The following is an 18530-nucleotide window of genomic DNA, read 5'->3' as shown; positions in this document are numbered from 1 at the left end:
TGGTGGCGATGTATTACTGTCAATTTATAGGTGGGCTAACTTTTAAACACAATAACAAAATATATTCCAACTTAGAATGTTCCGTGACCTGTCAGATCTGATCTCAGGCTGACACACGGCCGGGACCGGGTCACTTACTTCCCGTTTTCCGCCGACTGAAGCTAGTTAGTTATGGCGTGTTCACATCGCTTATCGAAAGTCTGAAGTAAATAAAATCCTGATTTTTACAATTGCACCAAATGTTGATGTTTGAGTAGATTTTTCACTGTTCCTACGTTTTTAGAAGTATAAATATATTTTTCAAAATTATGTCTAAATGTGTGTTTTTGTGCTTCACCGCTATAACATTGTATTAACAGTATATGTTGTTTTTCTATTCACATTTTATCAACCTTGACAGCATATAGTACTCATTAACTGTTAATAAGTGAATATTAAAGGACTTAATAACCTTAATAAGCATTGTTCCCACTTTAGATCCTGTACCTGCAAAATGCCTAATTAACAGTTTAATAAAGGACTTAATAACCCTAATAAGCATTGTTCCCACTTTAGATCCTCATCTCATCTTCATCCGCTTATCCGGGGTCGGGTCGCGGGGGGAGCAGCTCAAGCAGGGGGCCCCAGACTTCCATTTCCCAGGCCACATTGACCAGCTCTGACGGGGGGATCCCGAGGCGTTCCCAGGCCAGTGTTGAGATATAATCTCTCCACCTAGTCCTGGGTCTTCCCCGAGGTCTCCTCCCCACTGGACGTGCCTGAAACACCTCCCAAGGGAGGCACCCAGTGGGCATCCTTACCAGATGCCCGAACCACCTCAGCTGACTCCTTGACAAGTAAAGGAGCAGCGGCTCTAATCCGACTTCCTCACGGATGGCTGAGCTTCTCACCCTATCTCTAAGGGAGACGCCAGCCACCCTTCTGAGAAAACTCAACTTGTACCCGCAATCTCGTCCTTTCGGTCATCACCCAACCCTCATGACCATAGGTGAGGTTAGGAACGAAGATCGACTGGTAGATCGAGAGCTTTGCCTTGCGGCTCAGCTCTCTTTTCGTAACAACGATGCGGTGAAGCGAACGCAATACCGGCCCCGCTGCTCCGATTCTCCGGCCAATCTCACGCTCCATCATACCCTCACTCGCGACCAAGACCCCGAGGTACTTGAACTCCTTCACTTGGGCTAAGGACTCATTTCCTACCCGGAGTAAGCAATCCACCGGTTTCCTGCTAAGAGTCATGGCCTCAGATTTAGCGGTGCTGATCCTCATCCCAGCCGCCTCACACTCGGCCGCCAGCCGATCCAGTGAGTGCTGAAGGTCACAGGCCGATGATCCAATGAGGACCACATCATCTGCAAAAAGCAGTGACGAGATCCTCAGACCACCGAACTGCAACCCCTCCCCACCACGACTAAGCCTCGATATCCTGTCCATGTATATCACAAACAGGATTGGTGACAAGGCGCAGCCCTGGCGGAGACCAGCACCCACTGAGAACGAAACTGACTGGCTGCCGAGGACGCGAAGTACACAGCTCTCGCTTTGGGAGTATAGAGATTGGATGGCCCTGAGGAGAGACCCCCTTACCCCATACTCCCTCAGCACCTCCCACAGTTTCTCCCGGGGGACCCGGTCATACGCTTTCTCCAGATCCACAAAACACATGTAGACCGGATGGGCATACTCCCAGGGCCCCTCCAGGATCCTTGCGAGAGTGAAGAGCTGATCCGTAGTTCCACGTCCGGGGCGAAAACCGCATTGTTCCTCTTCAATCTGAGGTTCGACTATCGGCCGAACCCTCCTTTCCAGCACCTTGGAGTAGACTTTACCAGGGAGGCTGAGAAGTGTGATACCCCGGTAATTGGCACACACTCTCTGGTCCCCCTTTTTGAACAGGGGAACCATCACCCCGGTTTGCCACTCCTTTGGCACTGTACCCGACTCCCACGCGATGTTGAATAGGCGTGTCAACCATGACAGCCCCTCAACACCCAGAGCCTTTAGCATTTCTGGCTGGATGTCATCAATCCCTGGGGCTTTGCCACTGCGGAGATGTTTGACTACCTCAGTGACCTCCACCAGGGAAATTGATGACGAAACACCATCAACCTCGAGCTCTGCCTCTAACATAGAGGGCGTGTTATTCTGATTCAGGAGTTCCTCAAAGTGTTCCTTCCAACGTCCGACGACCTCCTCAGTTGAGGTCAACAGAGTCCCATCCTTACTGTACACAGCTTGGATGGTTCCCTGTTTCCCCCTCCCGAGGTGCCGGATAGTCTTCCAGAAACACTTTGGTGCGGACCGAAAGTCCTTCTCCATGGCCTCTCCGAACTTCTCCCACACCCGCTGCTTAGCCTCCGACACGGCAGCAGCTGCAGCACTTCGAGCCTGTCGGTACCCTGCAACTGAGTCAGGAGTCCTCCAGGATATCATATCCCGGAAGGCCTCCTTCTTCAATTGGACGGCTTCCCTGACCACCGGTGTCCACCACGTGTCCGAGGGTTACCGCCCCTTGAGGAGCCTAAGACCCTGAGGCCACAGCTAGCCACCGCAGCTTCAGCAATGGAGGCTTTGAACACCGCCCACTCCGGCTCAATGCCACCAACCTCCACAGGAATGCCAGAAAAACTCCGCCGGAGGTGTGAGTTGAAGATACCTAGGACGGAGGCCTCGTCCAGACCTTCCCAATTCACCCGCACTACTCGGTTGGGCTTACCAGGTCTATCCGGAAATTTCCCCCATTCCCTGATCCAACTCACCACCAGATGGTGGTCGGTTGACATTTCCTCCCCTCTCTTAACCCAGGGGTCCAAAACATGCGGCCTCAGATCAGATGACACGATCACGAAATCAATCATCGATCTTCGGCCTAGGGTACTCTGGTACCAGGTACACTTATGAGCACCCTTATGTTCGAACATGGTGTTCGTTATGGATAATCCATGACTAGCACAGAAGTCCAATAAAAAATGACCACTCGGGTTTAGATCAGGGAGGCCGTTCCTCCCCACCACGTCTCTCCAGGTGTCTCCATCGTTGCCCACGTGGGCGTTGAAGTCTCCCAGCAGAAATACAGAGTCCCCTACTGGAGCCCCATACAGGACTCCATTCAGGGTCTCCAAGAAGGCCAAGTACTCTGAACTGCTGTTTGGTGCATACTAGAGATGCGCGGATGGGCTATTATTTCATCCGCAACCGCATCACAAAATGCTTGATCCGCCCGCCATCCATCCGCAACAATTTTTTTGACCAATTTTCAAAACCGCACCCGCCCGCCATCCGCCTGTTGTTTTTAGGTATATGCGCTGCTGACGCGAGGCTAGAAAGTTCTTGCCTGTTCTTGAAAGGAGACTGATCCAATGCCGCAAAGATATTTAAAGGATAAAGTCCCTAGTATGAAAGCCTATTGGCTATGTTGTAGCCTATCCCCAGAATATTATCAGCTAAGTGACGTCTGTCTCCAATCGATGCACAGGGAGAAACTTTAAAATAGCCAAGCACATCGGCAAACCTGACCTTACCATAGGCTAGTAGGCCTACACCTTTTTATCATTGTAATAAAACGCAATTTGGTACACTATTTTAATATGGTAATATAGCCTACTGTGTTGTTTTTTTTGCAAAATGAAAGATAGCCTTTTAAGGAAACGCCGACTCGAGCCTATTAATTCCGAAATTTCACCGCATTGAAGGCTATATAGGCTACTGTAACAAGCCCAACACTTGCCTGCTTGCCTTGCAAATCAAAGTTTTCCGACTATTTTTCTTACCTTCTTTCTTAGGTGTTGATGTTACTGAGCTAGAAGTTTAACTTCTTCTGCACATCTCGCGCTGCCAATGCCTGATGTCACTTCTGAGTCAAATCACTCCATCATCTCTTTGAAATTCCATATTCCACGAGTGGTAGGCTACAATGCTGTTTTAAAATATAACTTATACGAAACAAAATAACCCAGGCAGTTTCATCTACGAGACGTTAAAGCTTCTTCCAATACTGACAGCTGTCTCATAACTTGCAGGTTTGTGGAGACGCGACATGGGACGGATCGTCACTTAATTTAAACTTTTTTGCTTCCGTTAGTGTGTGTGTGTGTGTGTGTGTGATAGAGACAGAGAGGCCAATTTACTGCCTGATGAGAATTGGATTATTTCAAAATGTGCTTGGAAGTAGGTAACGACATTTAACAATGTGTATATATTTTTGAATTTCGTTGGTTAAACCGCCAACCGCCCGAATTTAATTAAAATATTATTTTTTGTCACGTCACCCGCCCGATCCGCGGTTTAACCGCGGAGTCCGCGGTTGCAACCGCCAACCGCGCATCTCTAGTGCATACGCACAAACAACAGTCAGAGTTTTCCCCCATACAACCCTTAGGCGTAGGGAGGCGACCCTCTCGTCTACCGGGGTAAACTCCAACATCGCGGCGCTCAGCCGGGGATTTATGAGTATCCCCACACCCGCCCGGCGCCTCACGCCCTCGGCAACTCCGGAGAAGAATAGAGTCCAACCCCTATCCAGGAGTACGGTACCAGAGCTGAGACTGTGCGTGGAGGTAAGCCCCACCAGATCTAACTGATGGCGCTCCACCTCCCTCACAAAGCTCTGGTTCCTTTCCCCACAGCGAGGTGACATTCCACGTCCCCAGAGCCAGCTTCGCTGCCACCCATGTGGCTGCGCACCCGACCCCAACGGGTCTTCCCACAGGCCCATGGGATGAAGAGAGGGGGGGTGCCACGTAGTTTGTTCGGGCTGTGCCCGACCGGGCTCCGTGGCAAACCCGGCCACCAGGCGCTCGCCATCGAGCCCTCCGTCTGGGCCTGGCTCCAGACGGGGGCCCCGGGCTTCCTCCTCTTCTTCCGTTATTCCACTTTAGATCCTGTACCTGCAAAATGCACATTAACATTTTAATAAAGGACTTATTAACCTTAATAAGCATTGCTCCCACTTTAGATCCCGTACCTGCAAAATGCATAGTTAGCCGTTTACAAAATAATTTCTTAACCTTAATAAGCACTGTCCCATAGAGCTTATTTACTGCTAAAAAATGAATAATGAATCTGTTTTTACCTTCATAAAACAAAAAATGCTTAGTAAAGGTTTAACAATGACATAATAGGTAAGTTAGTAAGACTCAATAAATGGGTTTGTAATGCGGTTATTAACACCTATAAGAAACTCATAAGCCTATTATTAATGTTATTAAGCAATCAATAAATAGTTAATAAGTTACTTATAAGTGCTTATAAAGGTCTTATAATCTCGCAATAAACATTTATTGTGTTATTAACCATTATAGATAGTCTTACTAACCCCAATTAATGTAAATAAGCATATAATAAGAGTTTTATTACCTTTTAACAAAGGCTTAATACAAAGAACTTAATATAAAGTGTTACAGTGTTAAAGTGTTACTGTCCATCTATGTTCAGTGTTTACACTATTGTGTTTATATGTGTGTCCTGTCTATCCATGTTCAGTGTTTACACTATTGCGTTTGTATGTGTGTCCTGTCTATCTATGTTCTGTGTTTATACTATAGTGTTTGTATACGTGTCCTGTCTATCTATGTTCTGTGCCTGTTTGAGACAACCATGGAAAAATCATTCAGTAAGTGGTATATACTTAACATCTTGCCTGAAACCTGTGCCCATCCGTATTACACATGTAACTCATCCACTCTTACACACCCAACATCCACCTCACACACACACACCTCAATCCTCCTTTTCCTCTCACCTCTATTTGTTCCTTTTCTCTCCCCTCCTTCCCCCCTCTATATTTCACGGGTACCTATTGTTGGTACAAATAAACACATACTACATACTGCATACATACTATCATGCAAACACTTAACCTGATAACATGGAATGTACGTGGCTTTCACACCACCTCTAAGAGAATCAAAATCATTAACCACCTCATTAAATTAAAGGCAGATATTTGCTTCTTACAAGAAACTCACTTAACAAATAAAGAATCACAGAACCTCTATTGCAAACAATTCAACAAAATCTTCTCATCCACATTTAACAGCAAGCAAAGAGGCGTCTCCATCTTAATAAACAAAAACATCAGTTTTACCCTCAACTCATCCATCATAGACCCAGAAGGAAGATTTATTATCATTAATATATCAATCAATCAGTTAACTTTTACACTCGCGAACATTTACGCTCCCAATAATGATGACCCACTTTTTTATCATAAGCTCTTTTCTCTGCTGTACAATTCCACAAACCTCATTGTAGCCGGAGATTTCAACACCGTTCTCAACCCGTTGCTTGACCGCACACACCACCACAGTAACACGCAAATTTGTCATTCATCAGATGTAATTAAACAATATATGACTGACTATGGCCTTGGTGATAGCTGGAGAGCAAGGAACCCGTCACTAAGAGAATATTCCCATATCTCCTCAGCCCACCGATCGTCTTCTAGAATTGATTTTTTCCTCGTTAGCAACTCCCTAATCCAACAGATCTCAGAAAACATTATCCATTCAATTATTATCAGTGATCATGCCCCTGTATCCTTAACATTAAACACTCCAGTACAAAAGAAAACTTCCACAAGATGGCGTTTTAACACCTCTCTCCTAGAGGACCTCAATTTCACCTCCCTGATCAAGAGAGAGTGGGCAGCCTTTCTGGAGATGAACGACTCTCCAGATATCTCACCATCAACACTTTGGGAAACAGGCAAGGCAGTTATGAGAGGTATAATCATATCATATTCATCACACAAAAAAAAACAGCAACAACAACTAGAAAATACTCTTGAACAAAAACTAAAACAGCTAAGCAACCAACAGTCTACCTCTCAATCCGAAGAAACACAAATCGAACTCAAACAACTTAAAACTCAATTGGATAGTATCATACACAAAAAAACACAGTTCTGTATACAACAACTCAAATATGATCAGTCTCACCTCAGCAATAAAGCAGGCAAGTATCTGGCAAACATGCTACAATACAAAAGAGACAAATCACTCATCCCATCTATTCTCGACACATCAGGCAAACCTACTCAGGACCCTCAAGAAATTAATAACACTTTTCACCAGTTCTACAGCAGTTTATATTCTCCCGGCTCCCAACCTTCACAATTTGAAATTGACTCCTTTCTTAACAATCTGTACCTTCCCTCATTAACCATAAACGAATCAAACTCTTTAGAACAACCCATCACCCCTGAAGAACTCGTCAAAACCATACATAGCATGCCAAACAACAAATCACCAGGACCCGACGGCTTACCGGCAGAATTTTACAAACACTTTTGGGACATCTTATCACCACTCTTCAACAGATTACTTGCAGAAATCCAAACCACATCTAACATTCCCACACATATGAACACAGCCCTTATCACAGTATTTCTAAAACCAAACAAGGACCCAACACATCCCTCTAGTTACCGCCCACTGTCGTTAATAAACACAGACTTAAAAATTATCACAAAGACATTATCAACTAGGATTGAAACAGTTATGCAAGCACTAATCCATCCAGACCAGACAGGCTTCATCAAGAATAGACATGCTTCAGACAATATTCGTAGACTTTTCAACCTCATCAGCATTGCACAAGGACAAAAACAAAAAACTATAATAGTATCACTAGACGCAGAGAAAGCATTCGACAAGGTCAATTGGACATTTTTATTTTCCACCCTCCGTAAATTTGGTTTTGGAGAGTCGTTCATCCAATGGATAACAACAGTATACACTTCTCCAAGGGCTACAATTGTCACAAATGGGATCACTTAACCAAGCTTCACTCTACACCAAGGAACCAGACAAGGATGCCCACTCTCTCCATCCCTCTTTGCCATATTTATCGAACCACTTGCAGCAGCAATACGTCAAAACAGTAAAATTAAAGGAATACAAATCAACAACTATCAACACAAAATTAGCCTATATGCAGATGATCTATTATTATACCTACAAACCCCATCCCTCTCACTCAATGAAACCTTCAACATCATTAACAAATTCTCAAAAGTCTCTCACTATACAATCAACTGGAACAAATCAACCATACTCCCGCTATCTGGAGACGGTGGGAACTCTGTAGCCCACGACCCTTCCCTCCCCCTCACCACAGGCAACATAAAATACCTAGGTATCACAATTTCCCCCAGGCTGTCAGAGCTATTCAACCTCAACTATGCCCCACTCATCAAGAAAATAGAAGATGATTATAAACGATGGAACCAGCTACCACTCACACTCATAGGCCGAATTGCTACAGTTAAAATGAAAACCCTCCCCCAGATTAATTACCTATTCTCAATGTTACCGACAACCCCAACAGACAATTGGTTAAAGAAATTAGACTCTCTCACCACCCACTTTTACTGGAAAGATAAAAAACCAAGGATAGCACTCTCAACACTCCAGAACTCAAAACACTTAGGCGGACTGGAAGCACCCAATTTCATGCACTATTTTCTGGCAAATCAATTACAATACCTATATAAATGGACTCAACAACAGACACATTCCAACCCATGGCTCGATCTTGAACAAAAATTATGTTCCCCCAACTCAATCACAGACCTCCCCTTTCTACCACAGTCAATCAAAAAAATGGACTTCTACCATAACATCACAATATCCACAACTCTGACAGCCTGGTGGAAAGCCCACAAAATCACCAAATCATCACTAGCCCCGTGCAGGCATACACCCATCTGGCACAACCCGGACTTCCGTCTGCACAATACACCGATCTATCTCCCCAAATGGCAGCAAAAGGGCATTACCCACCTCCATCACGTTTTTGAAAATCACGAATTTATGTCATTCAAAGCAATAATTCAAAAATTTGGGATTGGGACAGACCAATTTCTCCACTACCAACAGCTTAAAGCCCTAATCAAATGCAAATTAAAATTAACCAACACCCTACAACCTTCCAAAACCAGCGAACAGTTACTGGACATACCCAACAACTCCAAAAAACTTATATCAAAACTCTACAGAATCATCGCCTCATCTAACCCCACAATAACGCTTCCGAAAAACAAATGGGAGGGCGACTTAACTCTGTCTCCCGACCCCGATTTCTGGACCCAAATCTGCAGAAACGTCTTCACTATGACCACCAACACTAACTTACAACTCATACAATATAAAACTATCCACAGAACACACATCACTCAGAGTAAAATGTTTAAAATGGGATTATCTGACACAGACACTTGCTCACAGTGCACTTCGGGGAGCATTGACACCTACTTCCATGCAACTTGGCTCTGTCAACCTGTTCACTCTCTCTGGACCACAGTAACTAACACACTATCTTCGGTCCTGGACTGCAGAGTCCCACTGTCTCCAGCACTCTGTCTTCTAGGAGACACCTCAGATTCCCCCTTCCCCTCAAAATACAAAACCCCAGTCCTTGTCTCTCTAGCTATCACCAAGAAAATAGTCTTTCAAAACTGGAAATCTAAATCATCTTGCCACTTCAACCATTGGACCAACTTAATCACAGAATTCATCCTGACAGAAGAAACTGCGGCATATAAAAAGAACAATATCTCCGCCTTTAAAGAAATCTGGAATCCCCTTATAACGTTTCTACAAATTCAATAGTTAAGGTAAGCCATGTACATTCGAAGCCCCCCCCCCCCCCTCCCCTCCTAAAGGCCGATTTATGCTCAGGTACCTAAGCGCAAGCGCAAGAGGCCCTTGCGTGCCCTTGCGCACCCCTTGCGCGACTTCTCACGTCTTGCGTGCGTCGGGCGATTTTTCTAGACTTGCGTCATTTTTTACGTAAGCTTTTACGCGAGCCGCCCAGCCTGCAAGGCTGTGATTGGTCTGCTGGTCTGGTTACTACTTCCTGTCTGGAGTATCACCCGGCAGGCTCATATGCAAAAGCATTAACGTGAAGTGAAGTTAACTTTGCTGCCAACACATTATGTCGTTTTAAAATGTAGAGAGATATGCACATTTATACAACCCCAATGATCAACAACTTCATCACCCCTGTTCCTCTGTCTGTTGCCATCATTCACTGTGTATGGGGAGAACACGATCTGGCACATAAACAAACCAACGACTCCCACAGACAAAGATGTCATTCTCGAGGTCGTCTTCAACGAAAAACTTTCCTCCACATATTACTCCACCTACTGTTCTGGCGGTAAATTGCTTGGCAACACGCGCAACACGCGCAACCTAAAAGGGAGCATGAATTGCTTTGAGTAAATTTTGCGCAACAACGTAACACCAACGCTGAAGCATGCAGCCGCTTTAACTCTCTCCAGTTCCCCCCCCCACACACACACGTTCCCTTTCCCCAAACAACACCTTATAGCTACACACTTGCATATACCTACCCTACACACATAGCACCATACTCTTCCTTTCAGACCACATCTACCACTCCACATTTCTCCACCATTTGTCTCTGTCTGCCTGTCTGACTGTGCGTCCCTGTGTCTGTCTGTCAGTATGTATGTTAAAGCTTGTTTTCTGTGTTTTTCTTTCTTTGTGTCTGTTATTTTACTTTTTTTTTGTGTGTGTCTTGCGCACTTGGGTATATGGGTTCGGAGCCACTTCAATCTCATTTTTATTTTCTTTTTCATTATTATCATTATTATTATTCTCTCCTATTTCTTACTTTTGTAAATCAAATTTTGTTGAATAAAAATAAAGTTGTCCTCCGAAGAGGGGGGGTGGTGGTGGGATATTAAAAAAAAAAAATATATATATATATATATATATAAAGTGTTACAGACTGAATTAGTGACCAGAGCATCTTTGACACTTTGGTCGCTCCTGGTGTGGACGTACAGTAAGTGCTACCGCTAAATTTTGATTTCCCTTCAGTACCAAATGAAATAAAGTACGAGAGGACCAGGCTAATTTAGAGCAACATCGCGTGATTCATGGTGTGATAATATCTGTAATGTGATCTGATCAATACATAGATCCGTACGGTGACATGGGAGTCATTTAATTATAAAGCGAGCGTTTGATTCATAACCTCAAGCTTGCTCTATTCATTTGCACATGCGTTTTAGTCAATCACACGAACACTTTACTAAAATGCGTGTGGGCTTATGGTGCGTTTTAATATCCATCCGTCTCGGAGGTCCGAGGACGTTGCCTAGCGACACGCAAAAACACGCCCCTTTTCCTCGGACGGCGATCTCGCCATCTCGGTTGAACTCAGTGGTGACCGAGCGAAATTCCGAGACAGAATTCAAAATGGCTGCGCCCATTGTGACTTGAAGTATGAACTGTTTTCATTGTGCTTGGACCACTTTGGTGGTTTAAATGGTAATTTCAATCACTCGTATTACTGCAATACCTTACTGCGTCCGTATCTCTGCCTTTGTATACAAATATATTGTATTTGTGTACAGCACTTTGGTCAACTAAGTTTGTTTTAAATGTGCTTTATAAATGAACTTGACTTGACTATGGCCTATAGCCTACTTATATTGGATCGCCTGGTCCTCTGCCAATGCTACCGCGACAACAGCTTTCCGGGTGGCGTCCATGTTTTCCTCCAACGACCGAGCGAAATAATAAAACGTTTGAAGTGTGGGCGTGGCATCAGATCCGAGATCCGAGTCGGTTCGCAGAGAATACTCGAACGCACCATTAACCACCCTTAACACGGCCCCAGCTCCGAGCCAGAGCTCGTAAGTCCCGCCTCTTCCGGTGGTCCCCCATGGGACCTATGAGATCGTAAACTTGAATGGGTTTCAATGTAGAGAAAGTAATTATTTTCTGGTCCCAGTCTTTATATGCCCCGGATAACACATATGTTTGTGGATTTAAAATAATTGTTTTTTATATTGGGGGGAATCACTGTCCTACTTGTTGTCGAAGCACTTTATCGAACAAGCAAAACCGTCTCGGCAATATGGCCAAGGTGTATGGGAGAGTTCACTATTTGATATGGCTGTCTGTAGGGCCTACTAAACGCATGCGGCTCCTTTAAATGCGTCTGCATAATTGAATTGTACGTCATGAGCGACCAAAAGCGAACAGAAAAATTCGCCACGAAACGCTGGTGCCAACGTGCGGACAAACCATGGCTTTTCTTAAGTTAACATGTTTTGATCCACTTATTGCCCTTATAAGTACCATACATCTATTTATACTGTATTCTTTAGTCCAAGTGTTCCTTTCTGGATGCGTTATGATGCAGCTTGTGACAGATGTCCATGTCCCTGTATGGTCATGATACCAATACATGGTAGTTAAATTCGTTTCCCAACCATCAAAACACAGGAAGTGACATTCAGTGTTTGCGGAAATCAACAGTTCATAGTTATTCACTGAAAAAAGCAGCCATCCTAGGAAATTGTTTATTTTATTTGGATTGTATGGCGAGTATGCATTGACTGAGGCTCTAACAAGTCATGACAAGGGACATTTAATACTCAAATCGGACCAAAAAAATAAACACTGGTCGTGTTAAAAAAAAAAGAAAGATGTTTAAAATATCATTTAGGCACTTTATCCCTTTTTTATTATTTTTTAGTGTTGGATCAGAAATGCTCGAGGGGGTCCTGGTGGGACTTGGACTCCTGCATGTCGGACAGCTTCACGTTCCCCCCGTTGCACGGCAGCTCTCTGAAGACCCGGAGGTGGACGTGGTCCTCTCCTCCCACATGGACCTTCATGGGAAAGAACGACGTTCATAAAGAGGAAGCGTCAGATAATGTTACCAATTAAAACAAACATTCAATCAATCATTAGAACATAAACACATTAACAATGCCATTCATAGGGTTATCGTTTCACGGCCAGGGGACCACCTTAATGAAGAAGTTGGTTCCAGCCACCACCTGGGTTTTGTAGGTCTTGGCCATGAAGACCTCATAAGACTTGTTCGCTTTACCCTCAACGGACGCCTTCACCTGTTCAGTAGATAATAACATTTAGACAATTACATCCAAACATTTCATATTCTAAGAACAAAATCGATCCTCCGAGTCCGGACATCACCCTCCTGGTTATTACTGTAGTGGGGCTACAAGTATGAGGCTACATCTGTAGCCTCAGAAACGCTCCTCACTCACCGTGTCGCAGAGGTCCTGCACCTCCTGGGTCGCGGGCTTGTCTGGGGTGGTTCCTCCGCACATCATAGGCTGGGGAGACATGGTGGCTACGAACTTGAGTTGGAGACAGAAGTGTCAGCTACCAGGAAGACTATGCAGTGCCTCTTAAAGGGGTGTTGTGGACATGGTGACTCGCAAGTCATGTGATGTGACTCATCCATGTGGTCACGTCGGACCACGTGATCCAGGTCATGTGACTCATCCATGTGGGTGCTTCCAGTCCGCTTCCAGATGTCTATGGCCGTTTCTCAATTCGTAGCACGCGTACTACGGACTCGATGACTTGCAAGCACGTACTTGGCAAGTCTGTACCTCAAGCACATACTTGCGAGCATGCGAGTACGTACCTGCAATTGGAACAGCAGCAGACTCGATGACGTCACCACCTCTGCTCGTCCGTTAACTGCGCTACGGCCTCATTTAGGCATATACTACTGAACAATATAAACAAATGATATAAAACAAAATCCCAGCCTCTTTCATTTTCAAATAGCCTAGTATGTAAATATTCTGAATGAATAAAAATTGAAAAGATATGCGTGTCCTTTCATGTGTATAAGCTATACACACACGACTTTATATATATATATATTTATATATTATCTTATATTATTATTAGTATATTATATAAATATATATATAAGTTAAGAGTAACTTAAGCTACAGTTGTACATCTTCTCCATATTGTCCGCCATCGTACTGGTGCCAGTGCGAAATGCATCCTGGGATTTATAGCGATTGCAAGCACACACGAGCCACCTCCGATGCATGCTCGGTGAAACGGCGATATCGAGCACGCATCAAGAACACTTCCGGGTTTTACGACAGTACCAGAGCCCGTCTACGAAGAGCCTGGGCACTCCCTATACGCCCCATTGTACCGATTTTGGTTGTAGTTCCATGAGACATCCACTGGGGGTGATCGCGGGCGAGTCCAGATTGAATGGGAGTCTATGGGGCTAAACGGCTAATTATGCCTCTTTCACCTGCTTGTCGTTGAAATATCGCAAATTTTATTGCAGATTCCGCAAGTTCAATATAGATTATGGTTCAAAAGTCAAATGAGTGAGTACTTATGTCCTTTCGATTTCTTACAGTTTGGGCCGTTGTTGGCCATACACGCTAGCATTCTGCTAATGAACGCTGATTGGTCAGGGACGGACTTGCGACTGATTACGACCAGAGAACCCTCTTGACGGCATCTGAAGCTGAAGAGCATTCTGAAACGTGTTAACTCAATTTTTGCGTACTGTATTTATATTTTCCTGCAGGCCCTTTTATTTTTTAGATAACCTCTCTCAATTTCTCTCTCGTTTCGTACCTCTAATAAGAACCTCATTGTGGAAAAGGATTGTTTTTTGTATTTTGCGTTGGACAAGTAAACCCTTTAAAAACATCACGTCGTGGTCCGGTGGATTATTATCGTGGATAGTGGATGAGGTATGCGAAGAAGGGAAAACGGAGCGTCAAGCTGAAGCTTCACATTAGAAACATTGTTGGCCGTACATTAGTCAAAAAAGGTATGGTGAAAGTACATGGGCATAAATGGAATTTCTTCAATTTCTTGTGTTCAATGTTCAATGTGTTATATACATGGTAGGTACGGTTATGACCACCTTAAATAATAGTCAATATCATTTAATCCGTCATTGTCTATTTTTCGAAAATAAAGATAGTTTAAAAAAGAAATGCCTCGTAAATGTGCAATGATAAACTGCACTTACAGTGGAAACGGATTGTCCGTCTTTTCGTTTCCCAAGGACAGAAAAAGGTAACGTTCTTGCTTGCTCCTGTATGAATGGTCCTAGGCTACCTGAGGCTTCACCTGGTAAGGAAAGTGGCGCTGGAGCCCGGGTAATATCGTGGCTTATTCAAGTTGCGCGCTAGGCTAATGACCTTGCACAGAGGGAAAACCATCTACACCACTTGTCATTGATTTCTATGCATTCACTGATCTTTACAGATGGGTTTGTTTTAAGCCATTGAATATAATTGCTCTGCCATGCAACACATTATAAGCTACACATGTTTGTTAACTGAGAAATATGGTCTGGGTCACATTGAAACAGTAACAGTTGTATAACAGTAATTATACAAACATACCAACATTGCAACAGGCAAGTTTATTCAAACATCACACTAACAAGAACACAATAAGAACAGTAACTAATAAAAAAAAAAGAGAAATGATTTAACAACACTGAACAGAGGCAGGGGGAAAGGACAGAGGAAGAAGACTTGTCCGTTGTCACAGCATCAAGGTCCGACTGTAGAGATCAAGAAAGGAAGAGGCATGAGGAGAACAACAGAACACTGCTCTCTAACAGATTGTTTACTGATGTAAACTAAATTGATGCAGTCTTAAAATTATGATTCTAATCCAGGTTTATATTTTAGGAGAAAGAAATGGCTCATAATCGTTGCGGGAAAAGGGAAGTGCTTTAGAAACTACCGTAAAGCAGTACCTCTGACAGTATTACAGTGTGTGACGTCATCGCATGTTTTTAACGCCTTTTTAGAACAGATACGTGACCTTAAAAAATGCAATATTCAGCTGAGTTTATTATCTTAGCCCCACCCTTTGATAGAAACTTTCAAATTACTTGACAAAAAATTACATCGTGAGAAAAGTGGATTCTGAGGATAAAACCCCGTTGGCTCCCATTCATTCTGGACTCGCCTACGAGCGCCCCGCGTGGTCAAAGATTATTACTGCAACCAGTCCAGAAAACCGGAACTAACCCGCGAGTGCCAGTTCTCCTCATATTAGACATTCTCTGACAGTACTCGCTTGATGCGTGCTTCGAATTGGAACAGTGCTCGGGCAACGACTGATGACGTTTCACGAGTCCACGAGCACACGAGCACATTTCTTTTTTCAAAACGCCACCTCAAGTGTTATTATTTGCCGTTTTCTCTAATTATTTTTTGCTGGAGGGGGGAGAGAGAGAGAGAGAGAGAGAGAGAGAGAGAGAGAGAGAGAGAGAGAGAGAGAGAGAGAGAGAATGATAACATCTTAGGTTAACAGTCACAACAGACTAAAATACTAAGAATTATATAGTTTATGCCAGTCTTTGTCTTTAGACCTTTTGAATGAATGGATCAATAAATGGTGAACCAACAGCTGAACCAGTCTACAAATCCCTCGGCGAAAAAAGTCACCGCAGTGCCTAAAAAACATCGTTCACACCAAACGCGAAGGGGCGACAAGATCCCATACAAAGTGAACGTAGAGACGCGAATCGGGCGAATTATTCGCTAGAGAAAACCGGCGACAAGTTTTGATTTGTCACGCCACACTTTCGCCCTGCACAGGTTAGCGCGTTTACGAGGATTGGTAGCGCGACAAATTCGCTTGAGTTGAAATATTTCAACTTTGCCGCGACATTCGCGTGATGACAGCCAATCAGCGTTCAACAGCGTGGCCACTGAGTGACATGTGTAACGTAACAGCCAATCAGCGTTCAACCGGTCAACCGTTCCCTGCAGTGCAGGCCGGGGTGAACCGCAGCAAATTCGCCTGAAAAAACTTGATGATTTGTCACGTGACAATATTTGTGCGACAACCCGAACGGGCGATAAATGTGTCTTTTGGTGTTAACACACCTTAATCTTTAATAGGTCCATGGCACTGAGCCCTCTTGGATGCCGGGCCGAAACATGGACCTATTAAAGAAACAGCATTTGTTTCACTACGACTCCTTTCGGCTGCCCATGAAAAATTATCATTTAAATCCACAAACAACATATGTGTAATCCAGGGCATATAAAGACCGGGACCAGAAAATAATTATTTTCTCTCCATTGACACCCATTCATATTTTTCGATCTCATAGGTCCCATGAGCTCTACCGGAAGGGGCGTGACTTCGCCACTCTATTGGAGTGAACGGCGATATCTACTTCCGGACCTCCATGAATTGAGGGACCCGTCCACAGCCCGCTAAACAGCTGCAATACCAGGCTTGGCCGCTGAGCACTGGTGGATTGCGGAAGTATGCACGGTTCCTCGGGGCCTGATGTTGCCCTGCGACATTGAGCAGTTTTCATAGGAATGAATGGGCGCCATTTTGGAATCCGCTGTCCATTCAGCCATGTCATGTCATAGGTCCATGGTGCTTCGCAGAGGGATTCCAATCCACCAATTCGGAAAGTCAAATCTCCTAACCTTTATGCCTCCTTTCCTTAACCTTTGTGGAAAACGTCATCGGGTCAAGGAGATATTAAAATGTGATTCCATTCTAACATAGCAAAAGGCTGTTTAAATGAATTCGACTCCACTTTTCCTAACCGACGTCATTGCGCGACGGAGAGCATTGCTGATATCTTGCGTTGTGAAACTACAATTTTCTGAAGATGGACTACAACAAGCGTTCCTTCGATCCATGCTTTTCTTGTCCTGTCCAGGTTTACGCAAACAGTGACAGTCGGAGTCACTTAGGTCGGACTTTGTCAACGGGAATACTTAGGCCACTTGAATCATTATTATAAATGTTCCTTTCTTCTTTTCTCTTCTTCTGCTTTACCGCAGTTCTCATGCGTCTTCGCATAGAGTCGGTAAACTTCGTCGGTGGCCTGTTGTTTTAAGGAGACATATTATAACACCAGGTGTGAGTGTGATAAGCCTTACAAGCCGTTTCGAAAATCTGCCCCATATGAATATTAAATTAATATTAAGGAGATAAAGTTACGGCGGCAAATAAGAATTTGCCGCCGTAAAGCGGCGTTTATGGGTTAGAAACATCTCCTTTCCATTCGTAAAGGTTGGTCAGGAGTAACCTATGCTAAGTATTTCCGGGTCTCGTAAGGAAATAAATATTTCCATTCTATTCGGTCCACTATGCAACTTCGGGCATTTCTTGGCTGTTTTCTTGGTTTTGGCACGCACATTTCTCTACACAGCGCCCCCTACAGCTTCGTAGTAGATATTTCACAACACTGTCGTAACAACTCGTTGACGACCCTTCCCCATGCACTTCTACGCGAGCCATGTGCATTTGTTTTCAAAGAAGCCGGCGAATGCGTGGAGCCATGTCCGAAGTAGATGTTCATAAAGTGTAGGCAAGGTTATACATTTTTAAAAAGGTGTATTTGTATTGCAATAAACATAAATCCATCATTTTTTATAGTTGACGGGGAGAATGTATATCCTAGATTATAATTGTTATATCTTAGGTTGAACAGAACAATCAGTGTAAGAGGTTTGGCCAACATAATAATCTAAATAAACAAGAACCTGGATTCGGGGATTCAGTCTGTATCTGGGGGACGAGACGGACGAACAGCAAAACACCCATGGAAACAAAGGTGTTTATATGGTTGCAACCAAGCAAGCTAGAAACATACAGGGCTCACAACAAAACGGTCGAGAAAACAATTTTTACAGGGCTCACAACAAAATGGTTGAGCAAACACATTTGTACAGAGACTAT

At 44.0% G+C, this 18530-nt stretch overlaps 1 protein-coding gene across 1 annotated transcript; it reads right to left on the bottom strand.

The window, feature by feature from the left end:
- Window positions 1-12356: 12356 nt before the first annotated feature.
- LOC130377236 (cystatin-B-like) lies at window positions 12357-13246 on the bottom strand. Its single transcript, XM_056584270.1, has 3 exons — window positions 13061-13246; window positions 12797-12898; window positions 12357-12655 (listed from the first exon to the last, which is right to left on the bottom strand). Exons 1-3 carry the CDS (start codon window positions 13139-13141, stop codon window positions 12527-12529), a joined length of 312 nt encoding a protein of 103 aa, XP_056440245.1. The 5' UTR covers window positions 13142-13246; the 3' UTR covers window positions 12357-12526.
- Window positions 13247-18530: the final 5284 nt, after the last annotated feature.

The sequence above is a fragment of the Gadus chalcogrammus genome, chromosome 23 (genome assembly GCF_026213295.1).
Source record: "Gadus chalcogrammus isolate NIFS_2021 chromosome 23, NIFS_Gcha_1.0, whole genome shotgun sequence".
Classification (NCBI taxonomy): domain Eukaryota; kingdom Metazoa; phylum Chordata; class Actinopteri; order Gadiformes; family Gadidae; genus Gadus; species Gadus chalcogrammus.
Note: the sequence above shows the minus strand (reverse complement) of the source record. Positions and strands in the feature narration are given on the sequence as shown.

Coding starts and splice junctions, on each gene's coding strand:
- LOC130377236 (XM_056584270.1), bottom strand. CDS start 13,141: ATGTCTCCCCAGCCTATGATGTGCGGAGGAACCACCCCAGACAAGCCC. Junction 12,899..13,060: donor TGCAGGACCTCTGCGACACG/GTGAGTGAGGAG, acceptor TCTACTGAACAG/GTGAAGGCGTCCGTTGAGGG. Junction 12,656..12,796: donor GAACCAACTTCTTCATTAAG/GTGGTCCCCTGG, acceptor TTTCCCATGAAG/GTCCATGTGGGAGGAGAGGA.